Source organism: Corvus moneduloides, chromosome 18 (assembly GCF_009650955.1).
Source record: "Corvus moneduloides isolate bCorMon1 chromosome 18, bCorMon1.pri, whole genome shotgun sequence".
Taxonomy (NCBI): Eukaryota; Metazoa; Chordata; class Aves; order Passeriformes; family Corvidae; genus Corvus; species Corvus moneduloides.
This window is the reverse complement of record NC_045493.1, coordinates 10,711,795-10,734,924: the sequence shown is the minus strand read 5'-3', so window position 1 is coordinate 10,734,924 and position 23,130 is coordinate 10,711,795. Positions and strand designations below refer to the sequence as shown.

The following is a 23,130-nucleotide window of genomic DNA, read 5'->3' as shown; positions in this document are numbered from 1 at the left end:
GCATCCCTGAGTGGCAGACGTTACCCTGTCACCAGGTTAGCGCTGCCTGACGCCCAGGCTGGGAGAGAGGATCGTTGGGAATGATGTTACAGGGAGAAACACTCCCATGTTTGGCGAAATGTTCCCAAAAAAAAGCCACCCACTCCTGCGCCACCGCCCCGGTCCCGCGGCTGCCAGGCAGACCTGGCGTTCCAGGGTGCCAAAGGAAAAGTGGAAATAATGGGAATATTCCTGAAAAGGAGATTTCCCTCCGTCTGAAACCAATGTTTCCATATGAAACCCCCTAGAAATGGAGAGCAGAGCTCCCAGCCGTGGTTGGGGGCTCACTGCGGGCTGGATGGGATCTGCAGGATGGAGATGCGGGGTTTGGGAAGCGGTGCCTGGGCACACCCAGGGATGGGAACGATCCGTGGCTGGATCCCTGTTCCCGCTGTCCCCACAGGCTCCCAGCGGGCTGGGCAGCGCAGCCCGAGCGGCAGCGCAAGGGCGAGGAGCTGACGGATGAGGAGAAGGAAATCATCAACCGGGTGATCGCCCGCGCCGAGAAGATGGAGGAGATGGAGCAGGAGCGCATCGGGTAAGGGGCGGCGCTGGCGACACCGAGGGACAGAGACGGGGACAGAGGGACCCCGAGCCCGCCGGGGCCGCGGGAGGAGGCTCTGCTTGGCTGCTTTCCTGGGCAGCAGCCTCTGCACTGCGGAGCTTCTCCTGAAAGGAGCCTGCGGGGGATCTTTGGGCCCGGGCCAGGAGGGACCTGCTGCGCGCAGGGGAGGGAGCGGCTCGGCGTGGCTCTGTCGCTCCGTGTGCCACGGGGGGCTGGAGCCAGGCGTTCTGCTCTCATCCCGGTGCGATTCGTTTTCAGTCGAAAAGGGATCGTTAATAGCAGCTCACCGCTTGTCCAGTGCTGAGCCAGAGCACCGAGGAGTTTGGCCCTGTTTTGGGAATGCGGTTGGAGAGGGGTGATGGGTCCATCCCGGGGTTAAGCCCACCCTGGAATGAGCTGTCTGTGAGGCTCAGGGCTGGCACCAGCTGCTGGGGGGGGCGGGTCCTGGGGTCCCCATGGCCACTGGTCCCTCACTTTTCACCAGGGGCATTCCCGGTGGGAAGTGCCCGTGCTTCCTTTCCTGCCCGGACCACGGTGCCAGGTGAAACGAGCTAATGCCGAGCTGTCCCCTTGTTCTACTGGGAATGCTTTTCCAGAGGGGATCTCCACAATCCCCTTGGGATCACGCCTCTTTTCCTGACAGAGGAGCAGTTTTTTCCCAGCTGAGTTTAAGCACCCACTGCTGCTTTTTTTTTTTTTCCTAGCAGGGAAAACACTCAGGCCCAGGCAGGAGCCACACTTTGGGAACTCCAAATTCCCTCTCACAGCTCAGGGACAGTTTGCTGTCCCTTCAATATCGGGGTGTGTTTGTGCAGCCACGGGCTGCTCAGGCTACAGAGAAGTGCTGGATTTATCCCCTCGTTGTTTTTAGAAATCCTCGGTTAGGAGGGGTCCGTGAACACCCTGGGAAGGTTTTGCCTTTCCAGCGGCCGTTCTCCCCGCCTGGGCTCGGCACGGGCCCCATGGATGTGTCTCCGGGCCTTGGCATCGCTTCCCAACACGCAGCGCTTCCCTCTCCTGGCTTTTTGGCAGCAGCCAGGTGAAAGCGGCTCCGAGTGGCGGTGATTCATGCCCGAGAAGTGCCTACAAACAGCTTTCCCTGGCGTTGCCCGTTTGCAGCCCGGTAAGAATTCCTTTCCAACGCGATGCTCCTTGGACGAGGCGTAAATCATCTCGGGGAGAGATTTATTCCCTGCAGCTGTTTCCCAACTGCAGCGACTCTTCCCTTTCTCCCTCTTTGCCGAGCCGGAGGAGGTTTGCTCATCCCCATTCATGAAAAGCTGGGAATTCTGGCGGATGTGCGGCCGCAGCTGATCTCCCTCCCGCGTGGAGGCGTAGCGGGAGCCGTGCCAGCCCCTTTGTGTTTGTTGGCTTGCACAACAAGAGCTGTAGGATGTTCAGCCCCGGGAATGTGGGACAGCGGCTGGATCAGCCTCGTACGGAATCATGCATTCGGGAGCAGCTCGGACGTTATCCAGGATAGCTCCTTCTATTACAAAATAATCCGGTTTGCCAGGCTGGCCTCTGGCAGGGAGGCGGCGGTGCTGGGTGGCCCTCGGTCGGCCGGGCTGCTTGAGGGAGCTGCTCCTGGAAAGCCGGATTTTCTGGGATTTTCTGGGATTTTCCTAGTCCTGTAAAGGGAATAATAAATCCAATAAAACTCGCCCTGAGGCTCTCGTGGCTGCTCCATCCCTGGAAGTGTCCAAGGGCAGGTTGGATAGGGCTTGGGAGCAGCCTGAGATAGTGGAAGGTGTCCCTGCCTATGGAATTAGATGAGCTTTACCGTGCTTTCCAACCCAAACCATTCCATTATTCCACGGAAACACTGCTTTTGGTTAATGTAAGGAATAGCTCATGTGGAGTGAGATTCCAAAGGGGGAATATGGGGTGAATACTCGGGGTTGTCTCAATAAGTGGAGGTGTTTGTGGGATTCATCTGAGCTTTACAGCCAGCCCTTGAGAAATCCCGAATCCCACTGCTGGGGCTAGGGATGAACCTCCTTGTGCCTCAAATCCTTCCCAATTTTTTGCCCTCCATCTCCTGTCTCCTCCGTCCCACCAGCCCCTTGTCTTGGGAACAAATCAATGCCTCTTGTTGAGCCTTTGTTTGTGGAATAGGACTTGGTGTCAAACCCAGCTCAAATTAATCCCGTGAAGGAGTATTTTTAGCTCCGAGGGCGGACGGATCCTGCGGGATACGTGAGCTGGATGCTGATGAGGGCTGGAGGACAGGGATGCTTCCTGCGTGGGGGATTTTTTTGGCTGGGCCGTTGTCTCGTGGTGCAGGGATGGATGAGAGGAGCTGGAATCATCTTGAACATGACACAGCAGGAGCACGTTGGGCTGGAGCTGACGGGTGTCAGAGCTGCTGGATGATCAGGATCATCCTTTGGGATGAGGACAGCTGTCGGGAAGAGGGATCATCCATGCTGGCAGGGATGGATCTGTTCTTGTCCCATCTCCCTCTGTGCTCGGGGGGGTCTCTGTGGTGGCTCTGTGCCGGCTCCAGTGACACTCTGGTGACAGTGGTGCTATTCCAGCTGCAATCCATGAGGAGCCACTTTTCCAGCTGCCACAGGAGCACCTGCAGGCACTAATTGACTCCACTCTGCATCTCTAATTGGGGGCCATCAATAACCCAGCCAGGCTGCTCCACTGCCTAATGGGCTCCAGCACGGTCCTGGCACTGAGGGGAAGATCTGAAACCATCCCAAGGTAGAAATGGATATTTCTGGAGAGCCCAGAGCTGGCTCTCCCAGAGGGAAGGTAACAGCTGGCTCCTGGAGCTGGCCATGGCCCTCTGGTCCCCTCTCAAAGTGTGGTGGCTTGCCTGTGTCCCTGTGGGTCCCACCTTTGCTCTGAGAGGAGCAGCTTTGGAGCAGGATTGCATTTTAATTTGGCTGCTCATGGCTGGGATGACACAGGGGTAACGCTGGAGCAGACGGGAGTCCCTGGGGATTCAGTCATTAACCTCGGTGGCAGGGATGCTGCCTGGGAACCACAGCCTGGCATCCTCATCCCGGAGTGCAGACAGCAAAATTCAGGCTCAAGGCAAGGCAGGGAGGTTGCTGGAGACAGCTGGGAATGTGTCCTGGGATGTCTCCTGAGATCCCAGTTCCTGGAGGAGATGAGGTTCAGTTGTGACCAGGGGACAGCTTGTGCTGCTTGGGATTTTGTGGGGTTTTAGTTGGGTTTTCCCCCCACAAAAAAAACCCTTCCTCTCATTTCCAACACTGCAAAAAGAACCACCCTGCTGTAGCACACTCAGCAAGCAGCTGGCCGAGCATGGAATGGGATACCTGGAAAAACTCTGTGGGTGTCTCTCATCCATGGGTGAGGGCTCAGCCTGGAAAAGCCCAGGTGGTGCTTTACCTGTAGCTCCTCGCACACTTGGAGGGGAGGGAAATTGCTTCTCCTTTCTCATCCCAGTTTTAATTATTATTCCCTTAATCTGAAGCTTGGCTGCTTCTCTTGTCCCTTTTCCACCAGGAAAATGAGCCTTAATTGAATATTCAGCCCTTTAAGGCACACGATTTCCCCAGGGAGACGAGGCTCTTGGTGACCTCCTTTGTGTTTCTCTGGAATTTTTTCGCCATGGATGTGGCGGCTGAGTCCATCCCTGCTGAGGAGCACGTGGATCAGGTCCTTCCTCATGGATCAGGTCCTTCTCCCACCCTTTTTGCTGCATTAAAAGTCCTCCCTGCCACAATTTAAAGCCCATTAAGGACGTCTTGGCTGTTCATTTCTGCTGTGCTGATGAATATTTAAACACAGCAAACTCCTGCTCCGCTGTTAAGTCTCATTTCCCGGGATCATCAGCGCTTCATTCCAGTCATTCTGTCCCTTTTCCATCCCTCTGCTCCTGCTGAGACTTCCATGGGATGATTTAGGTTGCAAAAGACTGCTGAAGTCATTGAGTCCAACCCTGAACCCAGCACTGCCGAAGCCACCAGCACTTCTGTGCCATCCAGGATTGAGGTGATCCCTCATCCCTGTGGGATCCTCATCCTGCCACAGATCACGGGAAATGTTTGGATGTGCCAGTGAGCCCTTCCCTGCCTGCTCCAGGGCTCTGGGATGGGGCAGGAGCAGCCAGGGATGTCCCTCACCACCCTGGGACCGCTTACCTTCCCCTTCCAAGCCATGTTTCTGGGCCTGGGCTGGTTTCCACCACCAGGGCCCTGCTTCATTCCTGTTAGGTGCACAAGGAACACCTCAGATCCAGCTCTCCTATGTCTCTCCCATCAGTGACTAATCCCTGATTCCCCAGCAGGTGAGGGATGCTCTTCCCCCTGCCCGGGGCTGTCCCTGGGAGCCGGGCTGAGCCAGCTCCCTGCCACCGGCTCCAGTCATTCCACCCCTGGATTCTTTCCCCCTGTTTTAACAACAGGAAGGATATTTCCTGCTCTTTGAAGTCGGGCTTGCAGAGGCCGGAGGGATGGGCACTTGGAAGTGTGGAAAGTGGGGAGGAAGATGCTGCTGGAGGCGTGAAAGGCGGAGGGATGAGCTGGAGAGCTGGTTTTGCGCAATAAAAGCGAGAAGGAAATGATGTCTAGGGGAGAGGAAAGCTTTTGGGAAGGCAGCTCGTTCCCGGTGAGGGCTTCCCTCAGTTCTTGGTGGGAGAACAGGATGGATGTGGAGCTCTGGATTGAGCTGGAGACAAACCCAGGCTTTTCTCCTCCCAGTTATCACCTTTATCAAGAGCTTCCCAGCCCAGGGGCCTGGGCACAACCCCCCCCTTTCCCAGGGCTCTTCCTGCCAGGTTCACACCAGGACTTGAAATTGAACTTTTTCTACAGTTCTCTCCCAGCAGCGTTTGGGTCATGGGGAAAAGAAAAAAAAAAAAAAAAAAAAAAAAAAAAAATCCCAATTTCTCCCTCTTGGATGGATGTTTTAATTAGGGAAATGTGCTTGGCTTGTGAGTGGTGCCACAGGTGTGTCCTGGCTGCTGAGCTCTTCCAGCGGCTCAAAAACCCCACTTAAGGAGCAGCTCCCGGTAAATGAGAGCCTGGGAGAGATTTGTGCAGCTAAATAATGAATCCCTTGAAATGCAAAGGCTTTTTCCTCTTTTTTTCTTCTTTTTTTTTTTTCCCTCCTCTGCTCCCTTTGATTGTGCCATTTGTTCCAGTTTCTATAATAAGTTTGTTTGGGCTTGCAGATTTCCAACTGGAAGCTGCTTTGCTTGGAGCTCCTGCAGCGCAGCGGGAGGAATTGCAGGGGATATACGGGGTTTGTCCATGTGCTTGGCTCCTTGGGAAAGAGAGGGGTTTTTCCCCCAAAATGTTCCCGCTGGGTGAGGTGGGGATGAGCTGTGATAAAATCCGGGTGTTGTGGGGATCGTGCGTGATGTGGGATGTGAGCTGGGGTTCATTCCATTTAAATAACGCTTGAGGAATAGCCAGCATCCAGGTTTTCTTTGGGATACTGCTGGCTGGGGGTTTATGGGATGATGCAGCTCTGCTGAAGTCTCTGGAATTTCTGTGTTCATCCCAGGCCGTGGAGCTTGGGAAGGCACCAGGGGTGAGTGGTGGCTCCAGAGCTGGGTTATCCCCTGGGAAGGAATCACCTATGGATGTGGAGGGCAGGGATGGACAACGGTGCCTCTGGAGTAAATCCCAGAATGGTTTGGGTTGGAAGGACCTCAAAGCTCCTCTCGTTCCGTGGGCAGGGATGCCTTCCACCAAGGCTTGCTCCAAGCCTTATCCCACACCGGAGCAGGGAGTCAGGCTGGCAGGGTGCTCCTCCCTGAAGCGGGAAAGCACAAAATCCCCTCGCTGTGGTTTCAAGGACGGTGTTTTTCAGCACGAGGAGGAGAGCCAGGATTGCTGGATTTCGAGCCCCCCTGTTCCTGGTGCTGTCAGGAACTCGTGAACTCTCCCATCTGCTGTCTGCTGACACCAGAGCTGTGAAAACAGAGCCTTGTCCCCACTGCTGGCTCTGTCTGGCTCCACTGCTGCCCACCCAGCCCAGCTTCCCGCTGTGGGTTCCTTAGGAAGTGTCGGGAGGCGCCTCTGCAGCGGCAGCCGGAGCCCAGCGGGATCGGCCCCTGCGTGGGGAGGAGCAGCAGATTCCTGGGTGGGTTTTGGCAGAGCTGGTGGGCTCCCGGGGCTTTGCTCGGATGATGTGTGGAATTACAGATCCCCATCCCTGAGCGTGGCCGGGCTTGGTGGCTCTGAGATGCTCCTGTTGACTGCAGCGAGGCCTTTATGGGCTGTGATGGGCTGCACGTCCTAAAATGCTTTATTTGGGGAAGAAATTCCGCCCTGGGAGGATGGGGAGGCCCTGGCATAGGCTGCCCATCCCTGGAAGTGTCCAAGGCCAGGCTGGAGCAAGCTGGCCTCGTGAGAGGCGTCCCTGCCCATGGCAGGGATGGAATGGGATGATTTTCAGGTCCCTCCCAACCCAAACCATTCCATGCTCAGATTGTCTCTCCCCCTCGTGCTGCTGTTCCTTTATCTGACTTTTCCCCACGGATCCCGTGGAATGCTGGCCATCCAACACCAACCCCAGAGGCACTCTGCATGCAGGGAACTTGGGGATGGTTTATGAGCATTTCAGAGGCACTGGCAGCCGAGTCGCCACAAATCTGATGCCGTCACCCGATGTGGGAAAACGTCTTTGCAACACTGAGTGGTTTTTTTTCCCGCCACGCTCCGTTGGATTTGGGTCAGGCTGCCACGGGGGGCTGCTCTCTCCGGTGGGCTTGGGTCTCCTCCTCCGTTTCTCCATTCCTTCCTCACTGAATGGCATCAATAATGCAGCTTTTTTCTCTTGCTGTGCTATTTTTAGGGCCAGGATTCTGGGTTAGCCAAGCGCACGATGCCACCGCCAGCTCCCGGCTGCTCGGCAGGCAGCTCGTTCCTGCTTTCCAAACTCCTGCAGCCAATGCTGGCTTTCCAAAACTCCCTGAACTGGTTTTGGGTTTGTTTTGTTTTGGTTTTTTTTACCTTTTCAGGAACCAGGTGTGTTTTTACAGCCTGCTCTCCAGTGGGATTTCATGTTGCTCCAATAATTCCCATCGAATATACGCAATATTTTCCCCCAAATAATAAGAAAATCAATTAATTAATTAAGTCCTCACCAGAGCCCTGCCAGGATCTCGTGCAGCTCTTCATGGGCAGCTGCTGGGGCTGGGTGGAAAGGTTTCCACCTAGGGACAAACTGCTCCGTGCAAAGGTGCTGCCTTGGATGGATTTTCCCCGTCCGTGGAGCTGGGGCCGGTGTCGGCTCTGTGGCAGCAGCCCTGGAAGTCAATATTGTGCCACAGAAACCTGTTGGAGTCCTACTTCCCGCTGGGACGGGGTTTTGTCCCAGAGCTGGAAAGAGAGAGGGAAAGGAACAGCGGGACCAAAGGCAGCCCCCGGGCAGCAGAACCCTGCCCTGGTATCCTGCGCTTTTCCTGGCATTCCCTGCGCCTTTCCTGACATGCCCTGTGCCCTCTTCCCAGGCGCCTGATGAGCCGGCTGGAGGACATGCGCCGCAGCGTGCTGGGGGACGGGGTGAACCGCTGCATCCTCTGCGGGGAGCAGCTGGGGACGAGGGGCTCTGCCTGTGTCGTCTGCGAGGACTGCAAGAAGGTGAGACCCCCACCCCGGGACCCACAGACCACCCCCACCCCGGCGGCACCGCGGATTTTGGGTGCCCGTTTCCATAGCCCGGCATCCCCGGAGTCACTCGTTGCCCAGCCGCCGCTGGCGGTGGGGACATTTTGGTGGCCCCGGTGTCACCCAGCTCTTTGTTCTCCCCGCAGAACGTGTGCACCAAGTGCGGGGTGCAGACCACCAACAACCGGCCCCAGGCCATCTGGCTCTGCAAGATCTGCAGCGAGCAGCGGGAGGTGCGTGTGGCCCCGCTGTCCCCCTGTCCCCTCTGTCCCCACCCCTCCGAGACGGGACCGACTCAACCTCCCAGGGGCCTCCAGCACCGCCCAGCCGCTGTTTGAGCATGGTTCTTTCCAGGATTGGTTTTGTTTTCTACACAAAATGACATTTTTATTTCACGAAAAAAAGGTTTGGGGTCCACGGGGCTGTTGTGGGCAGAGATTGGCTCCCTGCAGTGCGAGCCAGGGAGTTAATTGATTAATTAATTAGCAGGGTGGGGATGTGGGGTTGCACATCCTCCTACCTGCTGGAGGAAGACCGCGGTGGCGCAGGGGGATGAAGCCCTGAGAGCCCTGTCCCTGTTCCCGCAGGTGTGGAAACGCTCCGGTGCCTGGTTCTTCAAGGGTTTGCCCAAGCAGATGCTGCCGCAGCCGATGCCCATCAGCAAGAAGGGACCCCAAACCCCGGGTGAGCCCCGCCCGGCCGAGCCGCCTGCTCCGGACCCCAAACTCCCCTCCCGGGCACCCACCCGAGGTAGGTGACAGCGGGTGCTGACCCCCCCCAGCACTGCCAGCGAGGCTGTGGGGCTCCTCCCCATCCTCGGCAAGGGAAAACTATGGGGAAAAAAGCATCCAGAGCAGTGGTGTGGCTGCTGCCTGTGTCCTAAAGGGGGTAGAAATGGAGCCTGGAGAGGTTTTATCCAGGATTGCCAAGTGGGGATGGGATGGGGTTGCAGGACATCCGCGAGCAAAGCAACCCCGGGTGGGGGTCAGGGCGCCCGGCTGGGAGTTTGGGCAGTGCCTGGGTAGGGATGCGGTGATGGAGAAGCCTTGAAAAAAATAGGGATAAAAAGGGAAATCCGGGGAAAGAGTTGGCAGCGTGTCCCGGGATGGGGTTGGGGGTGCGTGGGCTGCGGCTTCACCGCCTCTCGCTCTGTTTGTGCCCCCAAGGCCAGGCGGATGCCGAGGACACCGAGGGTAAGCATCGGCCTTTGTCCCCCCCCTGCGCCGCCTCTGCCGAGCCCCTTCCCTGCCTCCTCCTCTTCCCACGGCGTTTTCCCGCACAGTTTTCCCCGGGATACTGCAGCAGGACCTCTCCTCGCTGCTGCCGCCCACCCTGCGGGGGGGGCCCGGGTTATTCCAGGGCTTCCCCACCTCCCGCACACGCTGGGGCTGAGCCGCTGCCGTTCCAGAGCCGCCTCCGTGGGTGGTGGGTCCTGCTGGGAGGGGCAGGTGGGGTTTTTTTTCCCCCTGGTTATTTGCTGGCAATCCTTGGAAAAGCTGCCGGGGAAAGTTCAGGAGGCTTGTGGGGGTTCGTGCCTGTCTGTGAGGGATGGAGCAGCCGAGCCTTGTGCTGTGCACGGGAGGCAGAGCAGGGCGAGGAGGCAGTGGTGGCTTGCTCTGGTTATTCCTTGCACCCTCCAGCACTTCCAATCGTGGAATCATTCCCTTTGGAAAAGCCCTCAAAGCCCATCGAGTTCAACCTTTCCTCCAGCACTGCCAAGGCCACCACTGACCCATGTCCCCAAGGGCCACATCCACACGGCTGTTAAATCCCCACAGGGATGGGGACTCCTGGGCAGCCTGTGCCAGGGCTGGACAACCCTTCCAGTGAAGAAGTTTTTCCCTCATATCCAATCCAAACCTCCCCAGGCGTAACTTGAGGCCATTTCCTCTTGTCCTGTGGCTTCTTTCCTGGGAGAAGAGCCCAACCCCCACGTGGCTCCTGTCGGGGAGTTGTGGAGAGTGACAGGGTCTCCCTGGGAGTTCATTTTGAGTAAAGCCCCCATTTTCACACTTCCACATTGGATTCCAAGGGGATGAGGATCCCTGACCCCCCTCCAACACCGTCTGCTCCTCATTTGGGTGATCATTAAGTTGGGAGCAGCACAGTGGCTCCAAACCCTCTTCTTCCTTGGCTCCATGGAAGAGGCAACGAGGGGGCTGAGGGGACAGTTCCCCTCTGGAATGGTCCCCTCCATCCCCCCCCTTCCTTCAGCTCAGCTTCTGCTGCTCCCAGCTGCTGATCTCCCTCTTCCCATGCAGCAGCAGTTGGGGAAAGCACTTAATTACAGCAATTTAATCACGCCCGTGGCTGGTGCCGTTAAACCTCCCAGCCCCACAGGCAGCTTTTATTAATCCGACGGCTCCCGGAGTAGGGAAGGCTTTGCCAGCTCCGCACATCGCTCCCGGTGCTCAGCATGCTCCTGCCGTGCCCATGATTTTCCTACAGATCCCTTGGAAAATTATTTATTGCACCGCTCTTTCTGCACCACGGGGCTCCTGCTCCTGGATGCTCGTTTCGCTCCCTCCCTGCTCTTCAGCATTCCCGGTGTTTTTCCCTCTCTCCCTCCTCCTTTCCCCCCCACAATCTGTTGCGTTGCGCTTTGTCCTCGCGCCCGGTGACCCTGAGAGCCCAGCCAAGGAGAAACAGCCCATTTATGTGACGGCAAAGATTTATCCCTGGCGTCTCCAGCAGCAGCCAGGTGAGCGCCGAGACCTTTTCCGTCACGTCCGTGGGGTTGCAATTCATCACCCTGGAGCGCCGGGCTGGGATTGATCCGCTGGGATGGTGGCTGCTGGGTGATGGAAGGGAGAGGCAGAGGCAGCTGCCACGGCTGTCTCCTTAATAAATGGGAGATGATCAGCAGGAGGAAAATATGCCCCCCCCCCCCCCATCCCAGGAATGCGGAGTTGTGATGCCATCAGGGGTTTGATGGGTGCTGAGGACCAGCTGGTGGATACCTCTGGCCTTGTTTTCCCGTGGCACTCTGGTGTCCCCACGGTTCGGCGTGTCCTTGGCGATTTCCCGAGCGCTGCGTGCAGCTTTGGTGGCGCAGAGCCCTCCTGCTGCAGTGCCCAGGGCTCGGGAGGTGCTGCTGCAGTGGCCGTGCCCACTGTCCCCCTGCTGCTGGCACCCAGCCTGGGCAGCGCCCAGGGATGGCCGCTCGCTTGTCCAGCCTCACCGCTCCTTTACCCCTCTCCCTGCAGGCAGCGACGCCGCAGCAGCCGCCCGGGGGAGCCGCAGGGCGGCCGAGGGCCGGCCGGGTCCGTGCGGCAGCGAGGACACCGGTGGGGACAGCGGCAGCCGGGACTACGCTGCCGAGAGCGGGGTCAGCAGGAGCCCCGGTGAGAGCGGTGCTCCCGCATCCCTGCGCTCCTGGAAGGAGAAATGGGGGGCCACAAAGCCGGGAGCCGTCTGCCGGTGGTCTCTGCTGATTGTCCCCTGTCCTCGCAGGTGTGAAGAGAACCAACTCCGTGCAAAGCCAGCGGCCACCGCCGCCGGCCACCGCCGGTCCCGCTGCCGCATCTGCCGCTGGCTCCGGTCCGGCAGCAGCTCCCGCAGGTAAGGATGCGATGGGAATGCGGCCAAGGCGTTCGGTCCCTGGGGACACCCCAGGGTGGGGCAGGGACCCTCCGGCTTGGCGCGGTGGGAGAGGGAAGGAGGGAATGTCCCAGATGATGCCACCTCTGTCCCCAGCGCCGGCGGCAGCAGCAGCAAGGCCGGGTCCCGGGGGTCCCGCCCGCTTCCCGGAGAGACGAGGTAACCCCGGGCTGGCTGCGGGGGGCTGGGGGGCAGAGCGGGCCGGGGGCTAACGGGGTCCCTCCTGCAGCGAGCCCCCCGCTGGGACCCCCGGAGCCGGCCCGAGCCGCCAGGGAGGAGCGGGGAGGGGGCTTTGCCGCGGCCCCCGGCAGGGAGGACAGGCCAGCCTGGCAGCCCCCTGCTGCCACACAGCCCCCGGCCGCCCCGCCGGCATCCGCGGCCCCGCAGCGGCAGCAGCCCCGCGAGGAGGAGGAGGAGGATGCCAACAGCTACGACTCGGATGAAGGCAGTATGTACCCAGGGAGGGAGCTGTTTCTTTGGGAAATGTGGGATTTGGAGGAGGTTGCTGGGCGGGCGTGACTCGCATTGGAAGGCGGTGGGTGTCCAGCACTGAAAGTCCTTGGGAATGCTGCTTCGCTGTGGGGCTGGGAGCCGGGGTGAGGATTTGAGGGGGGAGGATGTGTGGTAGAACGTCCTGGGTGGGGAGCGCTGCTCGGGGCCGGGAATAGGTGCTTGGATAGGAGCAGCTGATGCCCTCTGTGCCTGCTCTTCATCCCTGGGATGAAGGAACGCAAGCCTGAGCTGGTTTCCAACAAGCCAAAACAGGGGCCAGATGCTGAGCCCCAGCTTTGGAGGAGCTGTTGTTCCTGAGCTGGAGCCTCTTCTCAGGGTGCTCCAGGGTGGAATTCCTGGGGTCACTCCTCCTTTACCTGGTGAATGTTGGAGTCAGCTCCAAAGCCGCAGGCTGCCCTCCTGGGACGGTCCCTGCTCTGCAGAGCTGTGTCCAGAGCTCCCAAATCCGCCTGGATTTGTGGCGGTTTGGCCGCTGCCAGCACGGTCTCACTGCATTAAACAGCTTTTACATTTGACCCGCAAATCTTTCTAATTATTACTAATCGGAGATGATTAAACACAGTTATTGGCTGGGGTTTTAACGAGGTCCTGTTTCCTCCTCCTCCTCCCTTGCTGTCAGCCACGCTGGGAGCCCTGGAGTTCAGCCTGCTCTACGACCAGGAGAACAGCTCCCTGCACTGCACCCTCATCAAGGCTAAGGCAAGTGCTCCTCTTTTTTCCCATCTTTCCCCTCATTTAAATCCATCTAGCTCCCAGTTTCTCTGCTACAATGGGATGGAAGCCATGTGGCTGCTCCCTTGGGAGACCCCAGGTACGGCTGCTTCTGGCTGGGGAGGGTTGGGGGGCTTTTTCCTTGAGAGATCTGTGGCAGTGCTGATGCCCTGGAACAGTCCTCCCAGAGAAGCTGTGGCTGCCCCATCCCTGGGAGTGTCCAAGGCCAGGTTGGACAGGGCTTGGAGCACCCTGGGATAGTGAAAGGTGTCCCTGCCCATGGCAGTGGATAGAACTCAGTGATATTTGAGGTCTCTTCCAACCCAAACCATTCTGCGGTCCTACAACTCTGATTTTTCCAGGGGTGGGTTGGATGTTTCAGCACATCCTGGCACCCACGGCCGCTCAGGGCAGAGGCTCTTGGGTCACTGACCACATTTTCTCTTTGTTGAGTTTTTCGTGGGCAGCTTTGTCTCCTGGCTTTGCTGAAGGAGGATTCACATCCTGTGTTTCCTTTAGGGCTTAAAACCGATGGATTCCAATGGCCTGGCTGATCCCTACGTGAAGCTGCACCTCCTGCCCGGAGCCAGCAAGGTGAGGTGTTGCCGTGTTCGGTGCATTTTGGGATCGGGATGGAGCAGAGGTTCCTCAAATCCCCCTCAGGTCCCTCCCTCGGATCAGATTTTCCCTGTTGATTTCTCCGCTTGTTGCTGTTTCCCCCGGGTGTTTCTCCAAACAGGGAGGGCGCTCCCAGATGTTCTCCCAGACCTGAAGAACAGCTCATCCTGCAGGCAGGAATCTGCTCAGGGATGGAGGGAAGCTCCAGAGGAGCATCACAAAACATCTGCCCTGAAATCTAATTATGGCCAGGGCTGGAATTATCCGTTTGCTTGGAAGTTGCAGCACGTTCTTGTTGGAGCTGTGGGGAGAGAATGATGGCTCCATTATGGAAATTCCTCGGAGTCTCCCTGCCCAGCCCAGCTGAGCTGGTCTTGGTGGGCAAAGCTTGAGGAAGGGATGACCACCAGCGGTGCTGGCGCTTTGCTCAGGGGCTGCAGCAGAGTTTTGCTTGGAGGAACCAGGAGTAAAAGCAGGGGAAAACTGATGATAAAATCATTGGGTTGATTTTACAGCTTTGCTTTATGCACGGGGGATTCCTGCTCTTGCTGGGAGGAAATCCAGGAGTGATGTTGGGAATTGCTTTGATTTCTCTTGCTCTCCTTTGCTGATACTTCTTCTAATTTTTTTTTTTTTTTAAATTTTGAACTCATGCTTGTGAAAGACACACGAGCAAGTGACAGCTCCTCGATTTCCCACTGCCACCTCCTTTAGACCATGACAGCTGTGACCTGAGCCCTCACAGCCTGTCCTGGGCACCTTTTTCCCCCTCTCCTTGAGGGAGAGACAAAATCCAGGCTCTCCCAACCACCACGCATCACCAAGCCCCCGGTGCTCGTGCCAAGCTCCACTTTGATGCTCCCCTGGGGTGGCTGGCTCACCATCACCCAGATGTGATGGGGCATCCCTGGCAGGAGCTGGGATTTGGGCAGGGCGGGATTCCGGGGTGTAATTGCTCTGTGTTTTTTGGGATGTCCGCAGTCGAATAAGCTGAGGACGAAGACGCTGCGCAACACCCGGAACCCCGTGTGGAACGAGACCCTGGTGTACCACGGTATCACCGACGAGGACATGCAGAGGAAAACCCTCAGGCGAGCACAGCAGGAGCCTGGGGATCCCATGGGATGGGGCTGTGGATGTCCTGACTCAGAGTATCACGCCCAGCCTTCCCCAGGAGTGCAGGGGGTGCTGGGAAATGCAGTTTTGGGTTAAAATCAACATGAATTTGCTCGTTTGGATGGTTCTTCTAAGAGAGGAGAAGCGGCGTTTTGACCTTGTCATTTAGTAGTGAATTGTTGATATTGCTGTAATTTTTATCATCACAGAGGTGTGTGGTTTTTGTATCTCTGCTGATTTGGCAGTATCCCAGAAAAAAGAAACCTATTTAAATATCTGTCAAAATCTGCGGCTCTTTCCCCACTCAGGAAACTTCCACATTTTGATTTCTTACAAAGCATGTCTTAAAAATGTTGCTTTTTTTTATTTTTTGGGGCAAACTAGAAATTTGGGGGTTGATTGCTTTTGGTCAGAGGAGATCCAGATCAAGGGTGGGTTGGGGGGGTTTGGCTCTGGAGTTGGGCACTGCTGCAGCCTGGTTGACATTCCCATTTCCCTCTTCCCTCCAGGATCTCCGTGTGTGACGAGGACAAATTCGGCCACAATGAGTTCATCGGAGAAACCAGAGTTGCCTTGAAAAAACTCAAAGCCAACCAGAAAAAGAACTTTAACATCTGCCTGGAGAGAGTAATACCAGTGAGCGTCCATGAAAATTCCTTCCGTTCCTGTTGGGAATGCAAACAAATGGCTCCTGAGGGGCGCAGGGATGGGCTGTGGGTGCCGGAGGTGCCCAAATTCCCTGGCACCTTTAGATGTTGGATTCCCACCCATGCCTGATGTGATCCATCAAGGCCAGGAGATAAGGGCATGGTGGGAATCCATGGGAAGTGATTGCTGATGGCTGTCACTGTGGAGGAAGGGACAGGTTGCTCTGTCCCCTGTTGAATCTGCTGGGGTGGAGCAGATGGACATTCCTGAGGCCCTTCCACTCCAGTGCTGGAGCTGGGCTGCATTCCCAGGGTTTTTTGTGGTGGGATGGTGCCTCTCCCGGTCACTCATGGCAATCCCTTTGTCCTTTCCCATCCCAGACGAAGCGCACCGGCACAACCGGCGCATCCCGCGGCATGGCCCTGTACGAAGAGGAGGTGAGTCCTTGGAGCATCCAAACTCCATCCATGTCCCACCCACCACCCCTTGTGTAAACCCCATTATCCCCCCCCCCCCCCCCCTCACGGAGATCCGACATTCCCTGATATCCTCATCATCCCTCCTGCTCCGCCGCCGAGTTTTCCTGGCTCGGCTCCTCCAGGCCCTCCCTCCCGCAGGTGGATCGCGGTGGGGACGTGGAGGAGCGCGGGAAGATCCTGGTGTCCCTCATGTACAGCACCCAGCAGGGCGGGCTCATCGTGGGCATCGTGCGCTGCGTGCACCTGGCGGCCATGGACGCCAACGGATACTCGGATCCCTTCGTCAAGCTGTGAGTGAGCCGGGAACGGCTCCGGGCTGGAGCACGCGGCCGTGGAGCCACCTGCTGTCCTTTGGAGCTCTTCCAAAGGCTCTGGAGCCCTGGGGCAGCAGGAGCTGTCCAGCAGCAGCGGTGGTGTCCCCGTTGTGGGTGATGTTCGGGGATGCTGACCCAACCCTTGTGGAGCTCCCCATATTCCCAAATCTCATGGTGACCTCGTGGAGAATCCCAGAATTGTTAAAGGTTGGGAAAGACTTCGAGATCATGGAGTCCCACCTTTGATCCCTGCATGTCTGCAAACAAAGGACGTGTGAGGGATGTGGGGATGGGTTTGGGGCTGCAACCCAAGGTAGAGGTGCCTGACTTCCCTGGTATCCATAGGGGAGTATCCATAGGGATTCCCACCTGTGGCTGGGCTGATGTGACTCGTCAGGAGCGTGGTGGGAATCCAGGGACAGTGGAAACTGGAGGACGGGGGGGTTCTTCTCTTCACCTCTGACCCGAGGTGGCTCCATGTCCCTCTGTGCCCCACTTGCTGCCCCAGAAACCCACGTAACTCCTGGGAATGTGTGGGAATAAGGTTTTTATTCCACCCTCATGAGCTGCACCACGGAGAGGTCCCTGCGGCCATTCCTGGTGGGGCTTTTTTCCTGTTTTTATTCTTTGTATTCACAAAAAAACCTCTGCTCTCCCTAAAACTCACTCAGTAGCTCTCACATTGAACATATTCTGTTCATCGATTTGTAGCTCAGTGGGACTGAGCAGTTTCCCTTCCCAGTCTCTCTTTATTTGTTGGATTCTCCATTTCCACAAACAGAAGATGGTGGCTTTCCATTTTTAATTTAGCTTCCAGCAGAGATCTGATTAATCCCAGCTCTAAATTGAGTTCTGGAGCTGCAGCCAGGCTCCACAGCCCCAGCCCCACACTTTTCCCACATCCTCTGGGAGGTGGGAAGGGAGACTGGCCCTAAATAAATCTCTTCCAGCCCAGAAACTCACTTGTAAAGCTTACAAACTCCCACTGTTCTTGCACTTGGATTTGGAGCTGTTTTCTGTTGCCCCCAGTTGGCTGAAACCTGACATGGGGAAAAAGGCCAAGCACAAGACGCAGATTAAGAAGAAAACGTTGAATCCTGAATTTAACGAGGTAGGGATGGATATTTCTTATATTATTAAATCAATTTACTCATCACTGTGCTGAGTGGAGGAGGTGGAGGACTCTTTGCTCAAGCTCCTTTCCCTCTCCTGTACCCGGGAATATTTTGGGCACGGCTTTGCCATGGCAGCACCGCACACCCTGAAAGCTCCCTGCTGCCGGCTCCGTGTCATCCCAGCTGGGGATGTGGGTGGGATGAGCATTCCTGGGGGTGGGAATTGGAAGTTCTCAGCTGGTGCTGCTTCGGTGGGACACCTGGAAAGGGCTCACGTAGGTGCAAGCGGTGAGCTCAGCTCCTGGGTGCTGTGATCCCGGGAAAAGAGGCGCTGCAGGAAGGAGTGTTTTCCCTTCATTAATTATATTTTAACCATCCTCTCCTTGGATTTTTGAAACCAGACTGAACAGGGATCATGTCCAACCCTGTAACTGCAGCTTTTGGGATATGTTTTCCTTTCGGGGCGTGACGTGAGTGTTCCCATTTCTGCAGGAGTTCTTCTACGACATCAAACACAGCGACCTGGCCAAGAAGTCCCTGGACATTTCCGTCTGGGATTATGACATCGGAAAATCCAATGACTACATTGGTGAGCTGGAAGGCTCTGCCTTGTGGGGCAGGGGTTTGGTGCCTGGTGTGGGGTTTGCTGGATGGGATTGGGGGTGGGGGTCACCTGCCCGGGTGGGGTGATGGAATCTGGTGAGTGCAGACCCCACACTGCCCCACCTCCAGCATCTTGGGAGATCTTCTGGGCAGGAAGAGCATCTCCAGGTGTTTCCATGTGATTTTTGGATCCAGGAGAGTGTGAGGTGTATTTCCTGGAACATCAACATCACCTCTGGGTACAAAGTCTGCTCTTCTCCCCTTTTCCCAGGCGGGTGCCAGCTGGGAATCACGGCGAAGGGCGAGCGCTTGAAACACTGGTACGAGTGCCTGAAGAACAAGGACAAGAAGATCGAGCGCTGGCACACCCTGCAGAACGAGAACCACGTTGCCAGTGATTAAAGGGAGCCTCTGCCTGGCCCTCCCCACCCTGTGCCACGCCCCTGTAGGTCCCTGGTGTCCCCGATGTCCCCGGTGTCCCGTCTTCCAGCGCAGCCACGCCTTGCTACAGCCTCCGGTCCCAGGGTCCTCCGCCTCCCCCAAGCCCTCCTCATCCTGAAGACTCCCCCAGATCTTTTCTATTCTCCTTTATTTATTTTCAGCTGGGGCAGGAGGCCGTCGAGTTCCCCTGGTGTGTGATTTTGGCAAGCAATAGCTCCCTCCTGACTGTTCCCCTCCCTCTCCCTGGTCCCCGTGGCAGCGTTCCCGTCGCGTGTCTGACGCTCCGTGTCCCTCCAGCCTCCGCTCCCCGCGGCTCCGGCGTCTCCCGGCGGGAGATCGGAGTGCTGAGGTTGGGAGCATCAGCCTGTCCTGCTTGTGTGATCTCAATACCTCAGTTGCAATAACGAAAAAAGCTCCTCGGCTTTGGTGTGGGTGTCACCGTCGCCTGGTGTCCGTGTCGTCGTGGTTAGGCCAAATCCGGTGTCACCGGTGCCATCCTGCGAGTCCCGCTTGAGCTTCACCTCTGGTTTGGCCCTCCCGAGCACTGTTGTGGCACATCCCTTGCTGAGAAGATCCACCACCAACACAGTAACAGCGGCAAGGAGGGTTTAGGGAGCTCTGTGCTCGCAGGGAAGCAGATTTGGCTTGGTTCGTGTCGTTCCGAGCCGCCGTGGGCGATTCCTTCGCCCCAGGAATTCGGGGGCTCCACTGCTGTGGGAGCCCAGCTGTGTTTTAGGGTTGTGACTACCTCCTCTTCACCTCTGAGCTGTGTAGTAGTGACCAGCTGAGCCCTGAGGGCAGTCCCTGGCTCCCCTCAGACCCCTCCTGCTTCCGAGGACTTGCTGTTCCTCAGGAGGGAAGCTGAGGGAGCTGCTCCTTCCCCCCACCCCCCTGATGTGTGTGAGGATTATTGCTTTAATCCACCACAGCTCCTGGAATTAGCTGGAGCAGTCCCAGATCTTCCAAACTTGGCCTGGTTTGGTTTTCTTTCATTTTTCCTAATTCTGCACAAGAACCTTTGTCTTCAAGCTGTGCTTTTAGGGATGGCCCGGAGCTATTGGATCTGCCCTGGACAGCAGGAGAGCTCAGGCTCTCTCCAGCTGCTGCTGCTCTGGTCTGGGACCATTCCCTGGCTCTGGAAAAGCCCAAGCACATCCCTGTGGGTAGGAGCACCATAAGCACTACGGAATATAGGGAATTTTTCGTCACACCACACATGTTGTGTGAAACCTCCCTGCCCCCCGCGCCCTCTGCTGCGGCCGCTCGCTCTTGGAGTTGGTTGGATTCTCCCTTTTCTAACCTTTCCAGAGGGATGGGCCTGGCCCAAACCTTCCTGTTCGTCCCAGAGCAGCATTTGGGCACGGAGCTGTGCTGGGGAAATGTGTGGCTGAGGGTAAAAATACCTTTAAAAATCATTATTTAAGCAATTCCTTGATTTCTTCCAGCCCTGCAGCAGCCCAGCCTCCTTTGTATGTGCAGAACAGCTCACTTAAGGTCACCCTTATCCCGTCCTGTATTCCCATTCCCTGTTCAGCCTGCTTTCTTTGGGAAAAGGATGCTCAGATCACCTCTTTGCATCTTCAAAATTCAAGTGCAACTCGCCAGTCTCCTCAGTATTGTGCAAAACCACGCCCCACCCCCCCTTCTCAGTTTTTCTGATGGTAATTCCTGCCCTGAATGACTTCTTTTCGTTGTAAATAAAGCATGCACCTATGGATTGGGAATGGTGAAAAACAAACAACAAAAAACAACAACAACAAAAAAAGAAAAAAAAAAAGAAAATTCAAAGCCTCTTCTACTGCTGTTTGCATTCAGACTCGCATGCAGTGATTTTACAGCCAAATATCAGTTTACAACTGTTAAGAGAAAAAGAAAATGTTACACAGGAATTAGAAATCCTCCAGTCTTCCGCTGCATGCAGCACAACATCCTCTCTTGGTGTGGTATCTAATAAAGTGAGACTATTGGAAAAGAACAAAAAAAACCCCCGGGTTTTGGCTTCTTTCATTGCCTGTGGGAATAGGACCAGCGTGGGCTGGGGGTGCTGGGAGTCCCTGGTGGGTTGGGGGTGCTGGGAGTGGGTGGGGCTGGGGCTGTTGAGGAGTTTGGGGTGGGTGGGGGAGAGTTCCTGGCTCTCCTGTGGGTGACAGGGATCTGTGTTTGGGAATATCCTGGGTTAACCGTGCAGGTTTAAAGCATCCCTGAGCTCCCCCTCGCTTGGTGCCTGAATGTCCTGGGGCAAAGCAGGAGTGGTGGTGGGAGATCCTTTCCCCTCCCTCACCCCCAGTTTGCGGAGCAGGAGCCGCTCCCTCGGGCGGTGGCAGCTCCCGTTGTGCCGCTGCTCCAACCAAGCGACGATTTCCTTTAATTTCCTTTTATTTCGGACGTTTCCAGGCTCGGATCCCAGGGCAGGGCTGGTGGCAGCCCCCGGGCGCAGCGGGCGGTGGCTCCGCGGATCCCCGATGGTGCCATCGCCCCTCTCTGTGCCCAGACAGGGACGAGGTGGCGGCGGTGGCCGGGCCGCTGGCGATGCCCAGAGACAGCAGCAGATGTCACTGGAGTTCCAGGGATGCAGCGGGAAGGAGATGCCGGAAGGATCCCCAGGGATTTGGGAATTTGGGGGGAACGATCGCACCCCGCTCCTGCCGCTGATTTTCTTCCAAACCTTCAGTGGCAGGGAAGAGTTGGGGCTTTTTCCTCTGAAAAAAACGTTTCCAGGGAAGTCCAGCAGCCTTAAAATTGAGCTTTTTGAACTTCTTTTTATTGTTTTTGTTTTCCAGCGTTGAGTTCTTCCCATTGAGTTTTCCTCCTCGTTTTTTCTTTTTCCTGCCCAGCAAGTGGCCAGAAGAGAGGTCCCAGTGGAGGAATTCCAGTGGAAAAGTCCCATCCAAGACCTCCCAGCCAAGAAATCCAGTCCAAGAGGTCCCAGCAGAGAGACCACCCAGCTCCAGCTGAGGACTGGGATGAGGATCTCCCACATTCCCTGGGATGAAGGTGCTGCGGTGTTTGTGGGTGAGGCAGCACCAGCCGTGCTTGGTTGTGAATTCCCGAATGGAAAATTATTCCAAGGAGGGATTTGGAGCAAATCCATGGGAATAAGAGAGGATCCTTTGTCCCCTCGATTCCTGTTTCTCCTCCCATTTTCTTCTCAGCCTCTCCGGAAGGAAATTCCTTGGATTGGGCTTGTTCAGGATCATCCTTTGCATCTCCTGCTTCTGTAGGTGGTTCCCAGTTTTAATTCCATCTCAGCACATCAGAAGCATTCCACTCTTCCAGCTGCTTTCCTCGTGCTCTGGCTGGATTTGGACCTTTGGAGCCATCAATGGATTCTCATCCCGGTTCCAGCCAGGCCAGTCGGGAGCAGGAATTTGCAGTGGCTGGGAAATCAATACAGGTTTGCTCTTCATCCAGGGGGCTGGGAAATGGGGATGGCAGCAGCACCTTAAGCAGCTGCCAGGACCTGAGGCATGTCCTTGACTGATCTTGGAAAAGGGCCAGGACCACCCCAGGAAAAAAGGCATGGGATGAAGGAGTTGGTAAAATGTTGGGCTTCTTGTTCCATTCCTGCGAAATCCAAGTGGCTCCTCTCCAAGGCTCCTGTGGCTCCAGGAGGTCATGGCAGCGCCCAGGGATCCACCTCATCCTGCAGTGCTGTTTTCTGGTTGCTTCTCTAAAAATTCCATGTTATGGAGCTCTCCTCATCTCCTGCCTGATCCCAGGGCATCAGGAGCGCACTGAGCAGGAGCAAAACCTTCCCTGGCTTTCCATCTCCTGGGGGAAAAAAAAAAATTTAAATAAATAAACTAAGCTTTTCCTCTTTAACATTTCACTTTAAAAATAGAGGAGCTCAAATAAATAAATCCCTCCTCTATCTGCTTTGGAGCCCAGCTTTTCCAAAAGCCAGCAGGGAGAAATCTCTTTATCTCCCAGGGCAGAGATAACAATGTAATTACGAGCCGGGATCAATGGTATTCATCTCATCAGTCCTCAGCCTAAAAGAAACCCTTCTCTTTCCACTCCAACGCCCAGAGCTTGGCTACCACCTCCTCTGGGCTACTGGCCACTGCAGGGGTCAAGGTCTGTGGTGGTGTCTGGAGAAAGATTTTTCCTGGAAGAAGCTGAGTTTTAGGATGTCTTGTCCACAGGGGAACATTGGATCTTGAGTGGGAGAGGCCAATGAAGACCCTGAGGGGATGCTCAGCTCCTCCCACACCAGCGGAATACAGAGCCGTGTTTTAGTGGTTGTGCGAATTTCTCGAGTTTTTTGGGGGAAGAAAAATCCCAACCAATAAATATCATCCTTTTTTTATCGCAGGCTGCAGCACGGGAGTGTAACTCACGGCCATCGGAGAGAGGAGTGGTCAGCAGCTGCTGTAAATCCCGGATTCCAGGAGGCTCCGCACTCCAACAAAAGTAGCAGTGGATGCACGGGATAATGGGAAGGGAATTGGAAAAGGAAAGGGAGCCTGATGAAGCACAGCTTGAATGTTCACTGGGCATGATGGGGACTGGTTTATACTGGGAGAGGCTCCAGGACATGGAGCAGGCTCCTGAAGATGGAGTTGGAATGAGGAATGCACTCAGAGGCGGCTGGGATGGGATGGGATGGGATGGGATGGGATATCCAGCACCTGGCTCCATGCCAGGCTCAGCTGGGATAATTTGTGCACCTGGGATATTTTCCACCCAGCGTGGAAAGTGGCATTTCGTTAGAAACAAGCACAAAAATCCGACCTTTTCCGCCCTGCTCCCATCATCCCATGG

General features: G+C 56.3%; 1 protein-coding gene across 7 annotated transcripts in view; it reads left to right on the top strand.

Moving 5' to 3' along the window:
• RPH3A (rabphilin 3A) overlaps positions 1-20,341 on the top strand; it is a 28,610-nt gene extending 8,269 nt beyond the window's left edge. For 3 of the 7 annotated variants that reach the window (XM_032127872.1, XM_032127873.1, XM_032127871.1), the window contains 18 exons: positions 443-577; positions 8,052-8,181; positions 8,355-8,441; positions 8,796-8,958; positions 9,375-9,401; positions 11,415-11,552; positions 11,662-11,769; positions 11,905-11,967; positions 12,038-12,256; positions 12,941-13,020; positions 13,552-13,626; positions 14,632-14,741; positions 15,276-15,402; positions 15,795-15,851; positions 16,032-16,183; positions 17,237-17,318; positions 17,815-17,911; positions 18,197-20,341. In XM_032127872.1, coding sequence (XP_031983763.1) covers positions 443-577; positions 8,052-8,181; positions 8,355-8,441; positions 8,796-8,958; positions 9,375-9,401; positions 11,415-11,552; positions 11,662-11,769; positions 11,905-11,967; positions 12,038-12,256; positions 12,941-13,020; positions 13,552-13,626; positions 14,632-14,741; positions 15,276-15,402; positions 15,795-15,851; positions 16,032-16,183; positions 17,237-17,318; positions 17,815-17,911; positions 18,197-18,327 — 1,981 coding nt within the window. In that variant the 3' untranslated portion in view covers positions 18,328-20,341. The remainder of the gene's footprint in view (positions 1-442; positions 578-8,051; positions 8,182-8,354; positions 8,442-8,795; positions 8,959-9,374; positions 9,402-11,414; positions 11,553-11,661; positions 11,770-11,904; positions 11,968-12,037; positions 12,257-12,940; positions 13,021-13,551; positions 13,627-14,631; positions 14,742-15,275; positions 15,403-15,794; positions 15,852-16,031; positions 16,184-17,236; positions 17,319-17,814; positions 17,912-18,196) is intronic. The other 4 variants (XM_032127877.1, XM_032127878.1, XM_032127874.1 and 1 more) reach the window with 3 other exon arrangements.
• The last annotated feature ends 2,789 nt before the right edge of the window (positions 20,342-23,130 follow it).